Here is an 8,298-nt window from a genome sequence, read left to right on the forward strand (position 1 = left end):
GAAAGTGCAATGAAAATGTTTCACAGCTTGAGGTGGCGATTCCGCGGGTTTATACAAATGCAAGTTGTCGCTAAGCCAAACACTTAAGATATGTGTGCTTTATGCACTTTAGCTAATAAAGTCTATAAAACTGCAGAGATTTCTACTCACAGTGATACCTCTTTATTTTGCCAGAAAGTCGTGCGTTATGAGCTGATTAAATATGACGTGGAGAAAGATGAACCTGTCCGAGATGAGAACGGCTTTTGCATCAGAGTCCCCAGAGGTATGGTGGACTTTGGTTCAGTTAACCCGTGCCTTTCCTTATCTTGACCAAGTGACGTTTAAGGACCAACATGTTATTTGCCAGAGTGGGGAAAAAACTGGTGCGTGTGAGTACCCTCAAAGACAGTTACAGAAGTGCCAGAAGGGGCTCCTTTACCGCTAAATAAAACAGAATGGTTAGCCGGGGATTTAGTTCAGTGGTGCCGCTGCCTGCCTTGCAAGCAGAAGGTCCCGAGTTTGATCCCGGGTACCAAAGAAAACAAACAAAAACAGGATGGTAGTTTTGCAACTACCTTAGCAACTTCTTCCTGATCAGGTAGGTGAGTGTTTTGTGGGAAGAGAGTGGTGGTCGTGATTACCAAACCAAGGAGGAGATGGTCTCTACCTTTGGCTTTAACTTCAGGGCATTTGTCTGGCTATGTGTATAAATCATTCAGTAAGAGGCTGGTGTGAAATAGTCATGCATGTGGCCATACAGAATCATGTTCAGTGCATATGTGTATAGGATAGACATGTATGTGCACGTGTGGGCTCTACATGAATATGTTCATGGAAAAATATTGTCTTCAGCCAGTGGCTCGCAGGTCATCCATTTTAAGAGACGGTTGATGATAAAATTGACTTAGGTCTAGCGCACAAAGTAATAATTTCCTTTCCTCTGTGTTAGGTGAGGTTGGACTGCTGGTTAGCAAAATCACACAGCTTACGCCCTTTCATGGCTACGCCGGAGGAAAGAGCCAGACAGAGAAGAAGAAACTGAGAGACGTCTTTAAGAAAGGGGATGTCTACTTCAACAGTGGAGATCTCTTAATGATCGACCATGACGGTTTCATCTACTTCCATGACAGAGTGGGAGATACATTTCGGTTGGTGGCTCGGCTTGCTCCGTTCCATCCGCGCTGCAGGGCCTCACTTCCCCTCACCTCCTGGATTCCCAGAGCACAGGTGTCGCCTTGAGCGGCGCATTTCCTGGGGCTGAGCCACACCAGGCGGGACCGAGACAGGAACCCTGGCTCTCACATTTTGGAGCTTAATGTCCATCAGCTACTCTTGGTTGTCCTTTCTCAGTGGTCACTCTCGGGACAGCAGGGATTGTCACCTTTCCGGTGGTGGCTCTTCAGATAAAATCAGATGCAAGTGAACTCAAGTTCATCTGGGTGAAGAGGAGCTAAAGGGTGCAGGGCTTGTCTCCTCCCCTCCTCCCTCCCTCTCAGCTTCCATCTGCGACCCTGTGGTTTCCCACAGGATGCCTGGGTCAGCACAGAAGGTGGGAAGTCAGCCTAACAGGCTGTGCAGTGAATCCCTGGTAATAGCGCAACCCTGCAGCCTGTGGCATCCCGCATGAGCTCCCTGAGGACAGGCACCCAGGTGCCATCTGCCTGCCCGCCCCTTGCACCCAGCACAGCGCCTGCCATACAGTCCGTTTTGATGGGACGGAATGAGGTAGGGACAGCCGTTGTCTGACTATAGCAGAAAGTGGTGGCCGAATGAGGAGAACCAGGCTCCGCGTCCTCCTTACCCCTGCCCAGCTGGGCTGGCAAGGCTGGGAATCGTTCCTGTCTTCAGCTCTTCTCACCCATCTCTCGAGGCTGCTGAAGACCCTGGGGCACCTTCATCCCCAACAGTCCATGTCAGGGTCCGTCTCGTGACTTTATGCCACCTTCACAGTATGAAGAAGATGCTTCTGGGGCCGGGAATTTAGCTCAGTGGTTCCGCCACCTGCTACGCAAGTGCAAGGTCCAGAGTTCAATCCCTGGTACCAAAAAAAGATAGAGAGAGAGACAGAGAGAGAGAGAGAAATACTCCTTGGAGAGCTAAGGAATTTTTTATATAAAAAAAATTTAACTCTTTAGTAAGTGAAAAATAGCACGTGGGAGGCCTTAACATTAACATTGCCAAAAAGCATGCTTTTTTTCTTTTTAATTAAAAGGCTGTCTTGTTGCCATGAGACCTTGAAATACAAATAAGAAAATCTATTAAATAGTAATTTAATGATTGAATTAAATAGAGAACAAATATGAAATTCTATTAAATTGCAATTTACTAAGTGAATTAAATAGACTTGTTAATAGATGAGAAAATTGAGAGACCTGAATACAGCAAAAGCTACATCCAATGTATTTCAATGTCTACTGCCTTTCTTAGCCCAGGCTGAGAACACTGTCCTATCCATCCTATTTCCTGTGGCAAGCCTGGAATTCCACATTTTATTACCTGGGTCTGGGCTTTTCCCCTTGCGCCCCGAGCAGACTGCCTTGACTAAATGGGGGTGGGCTCAGAGGGCCAAGGTCCCCGAGAACATGGGGAAGGGACAGTGCTCTCTGCCCTTGCAGCCCGGCCGCCAGCGTTGGTGACTCTGCTTTCCTTCCAGGTGGAAAGGGGAGAACGTGGCCACCACTGAGGTCGCCGACATCGTGGGCCTGGTTGAGTTCGTCCAGGAGGTGAATGTGTATGGGGTGCCCGTGCCAGGTATGTTCCAGGCGTGAGCGCACACCTGATGCATCCAGCTGCTGAACATCGTTTTAACCCCAGCAGGGCAAGTCTTGTCGCTGTGCCGTCCTCCAGCTGCTGAATTCAGGGACGGGGGCTCCTGTCGCTTTGCCCTCCCACCCGTGCTCCCGAGCACGCCTCCTCTGCAGCGCTGCTCCCGGGCGCGCCAACTCCCCTGGGCATGGGGTCCTGTGCCTTGCCCACACACCTGAACCCAGTTGCGTCAAGCCGGGGATGGTGGCACACATCTGCACGTGATCCCAGCACTCGGGAGGCTGAGGGAGTTCAAGGCCAGCCTGGGCTACTGAGGGAGTTTAGGTCCAGCCTGAACTACATAGCAAGACCCTGTCTCAAAAACTAAATCCAGTGGAAATCCAAAATTCTCCTTTTCATGAGCCGTGAGAGTTACGCATGAAAATACTCTTTATTTTCACTGTCCAGAATGGCCATCAAGAGCCGCCATGGGGCTATTACATTGGAAGTGTGGCTAATGCCGCTGAGGGAGGGGTTGAAGTTTTCATTTTAGTTTATGCCATTTCGTCTTCATAGCCACCATGGCCAGTGGCTGCCACGTTGGATGGAGAACCTCTGGCCGGAAGTGATCTCTAGACCACAGGTGCTGTGGACTGGAACCTTCCTCCTGGCGCTGCACAATCCCAAACCAAGCTCTGGGCGTTGGGGCAGAGGCCTGAGGCCTGCAGGCCCACCTGCATCTTGGTCAGCACTGCACTAGCAGAGCAGGAAGCACAGAGCTGGACGATGAGAGAGGTCTGTCACATCCACTGCTGCCTTCGTTCGTGACTTCGAGCCAAGGGCCAGGGAACCCCAAAGAAAGAGGGTCTGCCTGGCTTTCAGAGAGAGAGCAAACCAAATGAGGCAGCCATTCTTTCATAATGTTTTCCTTTTGTGTTTTGCCTGCCTTGGAGCTGTAGATAAACACACAGTCCCCATGGGAGAGATTTCAAAAGCTGGAGCCCAGGTGACCAAGGACAGCTCCCGCCCCCTCTCTGATTACAGCTAAACAGTTCAGGGAAGTGGACTGGGCTCCCTGAGTCTGGCGCCTAATTACCACTGTCCTCACAAGAAAACAAGGGTAATTGTTCTCAGGCCCTCTCCACTAACAGCCCTTGGGGAGGACCTGTTTTCTCTGCAGAGTCAGTTTCTCTAGAGACCCTGGGCAGGAACCAGGGACAGGAGGGCACCCAACAGCACCACCCTGCGCCTGTCACCCTCCAGCCTGCAGCTTCTCTGCTGTGCAACAGGCAAAGCTATTAGGAGCCTTGATTAAATAAATAAGTCTCCAAGGTGGTGTTTGTGCCTGGAGACTCAACGGACTGGCACTGCCAACTAAAGAGCCCGTGTTCAGCTGTTCACAATGAGGGAAAGGACTTTCCACTGCAATCCAGAAAAAACTCCCCTCAGCCACCGTTAGTCCTGTGTCCTCCCCAGGTGTCGCTGTGGAGGCCACTGAGAAGAACAGTGGTGCCACAGAAGGTAGGCTCTGTCCAGTTCCGGACGCTGCCTAGTGTTTGCTTGACCTTGGACAAGTCTCTTAATGCCTTTATGTGTTTCTTCGTCTGTAAAATGGAGATGACGTTTGCACCTTTCTGAGGGTTAAATGAAAAGACATAAAACACATTTAGTACAGGCCTGGCACATATTCCAGACTCAGGCATGTGTAACCATCATTATTATTGCTCTTAGTATATTACTTTAGAATAACAATATATACTTGATTTTTTTTTTTTAAGAGAGAGGATCTCACTAGGTAGTCTAAGCTCTCCTTGAACTCACCATGTAGCCCAGGCTGGCCTTGAACTTGCAGCAATCCTCCAACTCAGCCCACTGAAATGATAGGCATGCGTCACCAGGCTGTTACAGGAAATAATCCCAAAGATGAAATATGAAATAGTATATCTCCCAACCTACTAGCGGTATGATACACTGAGTTCTTGTTCTCTAGAAATTGAAGAATGCATTCTAGGAACAAAGGAGGCTGAGTAGGAAGATATTTATTGACAGGAAAACGAGCAGAAGGGGACCCAAGTGGGGAGCTCAGGGACCCTGCTTTACAGAGTTGTATAGGGTGAAACCCACGTGGGTACAGCGTGGGCCACAGCCATGAACATCCAGTAAGGTTACAAGTGCAGTCACTCAGGTAATGGTGATCCAACTGGGAGGCAAGTCATACAGCAAGCGTGGATAGAAAGAACGAGGGTTCTCCTAGAAGGCAGTGGGTCCAGTGGGCTCTGCTCACCACTGGGGCAGCCGATGTCTACCCAGACGTCATTAGTTCTCTGAGGAAGTGTGCAGGTCTGGTCACCTTGTCTTTATCTTGAGGCCTGGTTTCCAGCCGATGTGTTTCCAGTGCAGCGGCGGTGTGTCTCACGTCTGTCCTGACCCTCTCGAGGACCCAGCCCTGTCTGACTGCCTGTAGCATTTCTACCTAACTCCTCTATCTATAATAATGCCAGCCTTAACATATATTTGAAATTTTAAAATCCAGCTATCCAAAAGAAACCTGTGTTCACACCTCCATCCACAAAGCCTCGTGCTGTGAATAAACAGCCAAACACATCTAATGTTTTCTCACTTACTTCTAGGTCACGAGGGCCGAATTGGCATGGCCTCCATCAAGATGAAGGAAAACTATGAATTTGATGGACAGAAACTCTTTCAGCACATTGCTGACTACCTGCCCCCCTATGCGAGGCCACGCTTTCTGCGAATACAGGTGAGGCATCTGCAGGTAGCAGTTTTCTTCTCTGTCGGAGACCCCAGTCTCTTAGCAAACAGGTCCCTTTCTCCTTGGTGACTTTTACCACATTTTCACTACCTTTTTCAGCAAGCTCTGAAAGAAGTGTTGTGTTTCGAGAAGGAAGCAAAAATATCAGAAAATACAGCAAGCAGAAATCCGACCCTAATCCCTTTCTCCCTAAAATGACAGGCTAGCTTGTTTCCACAATAGCCTTAGCAAATAACCCACAAAACTCTGTCTGATGAGGTGTGGCACTTCTAATAGTAATATTCTAACTTTCCTAGTTGCCCTTTCAATTTGAAAGAGTACAGGAACTACCGAAGTCCACCTTTTTACAGGGGAAAACTCAGCTGGGCATCGTTAGCCAGTTGGAACCGCTTACCTAGGTCACTGCTGGAAGGTGTTTTGTTTTTTCTTTCTCAAACTTCAATCGTTTCTGTTAGTTTGACATTCTGACTTTCAGATGCGGGGGCTTTGTGATTCTATAACTGAAGGCCTGAACAAAGGAGTCTTAGTTTCGCTACACAGTTCAGTCTGTAGGATTCTATTGGTGTTCATAGAGCGCTAGCATTGGCTTTGCCACCAGAAGCTAAGGAGATGTGAAAATGAAATATTGTCCAGTATCTCAGTGATCACCGAAGGGAGTCTTCAGCCTAACAGATGGAGACGGCAGAGTTTGTGTGTGAATGATCCCTCCGCCCCTCCCACGTTAGCTAAGATGTTCCAGCCATTCCTGCAGCCTGAAAAGCACCGAGTGCCACCCCTCCTTAAGATCTAAAGGCTCTGAGGGAATAAAAAAAAATCCTGAACATAAGGCCACCTCATGAGCATCTGGAAACAGGCTGTTGGGTATCCTAAAAGCTCACACTTACAGCTCTCGCAGGACCCAGAAACACCAGTGAGTTCCCAAACCCCCGGGCCCGATCCCTGCCTGTCTCCCTGTACCCTCATCTACTGCCAAACCTAACCGCCATGTGGATGCACCTTTTTCAGGACACCATCGAGATCACTGGAACTTTTAAACACCGCAAAGTGACCCTCATGGAGGAAGGCTTTAATCCCACCGTCATCAAAGATGCCATGTATTTCTTGGATGACACGGCGAAGATGTACGTGCCCATGACCGAGGGCATTTATAATGCCATCACTAACAAAACTCTGAAGCTGTGAGCATTCCCAGGAGGGTGCCTCATCACCTTTCAGGAAGAAGCTGAAATGGACCTAGTACAGCCACTTGATATAACTTTAATTTGATTGAAGATAAAGGGGGGCAGTTTTTTAGGAAATTATGCATACCAGTAAAGGAAGAGTTTTTCCAAACTTACACCTCAACTTTTACAAGTGAATAAAATTTAGAGATAATTATTTTTTCAATGTGAACCTACCATTTGTATTTGCAAACTGGGCTTGTTGGAGGGAGGGTCTTGGGTTTTTTTTTTAATAGATAATAAAATAGACAGACGCCAACACATGAAATGGCACTGTTGCTTGCGTTCTTTGCCAACTTTGTTCTAAATGCAAACCCTGTATCAGTTACTCCACAGTTTCATGGGGAACTTGTCAGAGGGGTCCTTCATGAAATGGTCTAGGTCAAAAATGGCAGCGGAATGGGGGGAAGTGGGCTTGCAAGGGGCAATCCAATGGGAAGGAAACCAGGCCTCCCCACCCAGAAGCATCCTGGCCACTGGGTGCAAACACAGCCTTTAAGGAGCCTAAGACTTTGCATCCGAACTCTCTACGCAAAAGGTGCCCAGCAAATATTTCTCAGCTACATCAAGGTTGTGAGCCACGAGTGTTCCGGACTCATAAGTAACAAGAGCCCGAGTCACGAATGAGTTGGGGATGGCCAACGTTCAGCTCCAGTCAGCTGATTCTTGTCACATGGAGATACAGGTCAGGTTCTGCTGGGATCTCCTAAGTATTCAGAAAATGAAAACCCAGATGTCTACGCAATCTCCCACTTTCCCAAATTTTTGAAACCACGGGATATCTCAAACAAAATGTGTTTGTGAACAGATGAGTCCCTGCTCCCCAGGCGGCCCCACCCTCACATGCATGAAGAATCGCTCCCCAGGCAAGGCCAGTGCCACCCACCACCAGCCTCCTGCCCCTCAGCCCTGTTGAGGGCCTGGGGCCCTTGGGTGTGGTGCAGGAGCGCTGGGGCCTGCTGAGGAGCCCCTCTGACAGGCCTCCCCTCACCCTCAGCTGCCTTGCAGTTCTGTTTAGATCTAGAACGCCTCCCAGAAGCCTCATGTGTTCAGCGAGAGGCAGGCTTGAGAAGGCAGTGGGATCGTGAATGCCCTGGTAGGTGGCCCTGTTGGAGATGGGTTGCTGCAGGTTTGACCTGGACGGGCATCTCTCCCTTCTCTGGCTCCTCCCTTGACTCTGCTTCCTGGTCGACACAATGGGAACACTCCCCTCCCCCAAACCCTTCCCCGTGCCCTTGCTGCCTAGAATCCTGCCAACCACTTCGAGCCAAGATGAACTGCTCCCCCTTTAAACTGTGGGTCCCAGCAACAAAAAAGTAACCAAGATGCTCCCTTCCTGAGCACAACTCCCCTACTCCTGCGAGGGTCAGCTGCCACCATTCCAGAAGCAGGTCCCAGGGGATGCGCTCAAAGGGCCTGGCCTTAGCTCGAGCTGGTACTAAGAGTTCATGGCTACCGAGTCCTCGTCCAGAGAGAGACCAGTTCGGCCCGTGTCCCTGACTCTGTGGCGATTCCTTCCTGGAGGACACCCTCAGCTGACAGGGAGGGAGCCCCGCTTCCCCAGCTCCCCACTGCTGA

At 49.5% G+C, this 8,298-nt stretch overlaps 1 protein-coding gene across 1 annotated transcript in view; it reads left to right on the forward strand.

Moving 5' to 3' along the window:
• Slc27a2 (solute carrier family 27 member 2) overlaps window positions 1-6,849 on the forward strand; it is a 32,532-nt gene extending 25,683 nt beyond the window's left edge. The window contains exons 9-13 of the mRNA XM_010638923.3: window positions 175-265; window positions 932-1,130; window positions 2,636-2,733; window positions 5,358-5,488; window positions 6,506-6,849. Of these exons, the coding sequence (XP_010637225.1) occupies window positions 175-265; window positions 932-1,130; window positions 2,636-2,733; window positions 5,358-5,488; window positions 6,506-6,682 (696 nt within the window). The 3' untranslated portion in view covers window positions 6,683-6,849. The remainder of the gene's footprint in view (window positions 1-174; window positions 266-931; window positions 1,131-2,635; window positions 2,734-5,357; window positions 5,489-6,505) is intronic.
• The last annotated feature ends 1,449 nt before the right edge of the window (window positions 6,850-8,298 follow it).

Source organism: Fukomys damarensis, unplaced genomic scaffold (genome assembly GCF_012274545.1).
Source record: "Fukomys damarensis isolate Sample0158 unplaced genomic scaffold, DMR_v1.0_HiC HiC_scaffold_17, whole genome shotgun sequence".
NCBI classification, from domain to species: Eukaryota; Metazoa; Chordata; class Mammalia; order Rodentia; family Bathyergidae; genus Fukomys; species Fukomys damarensis.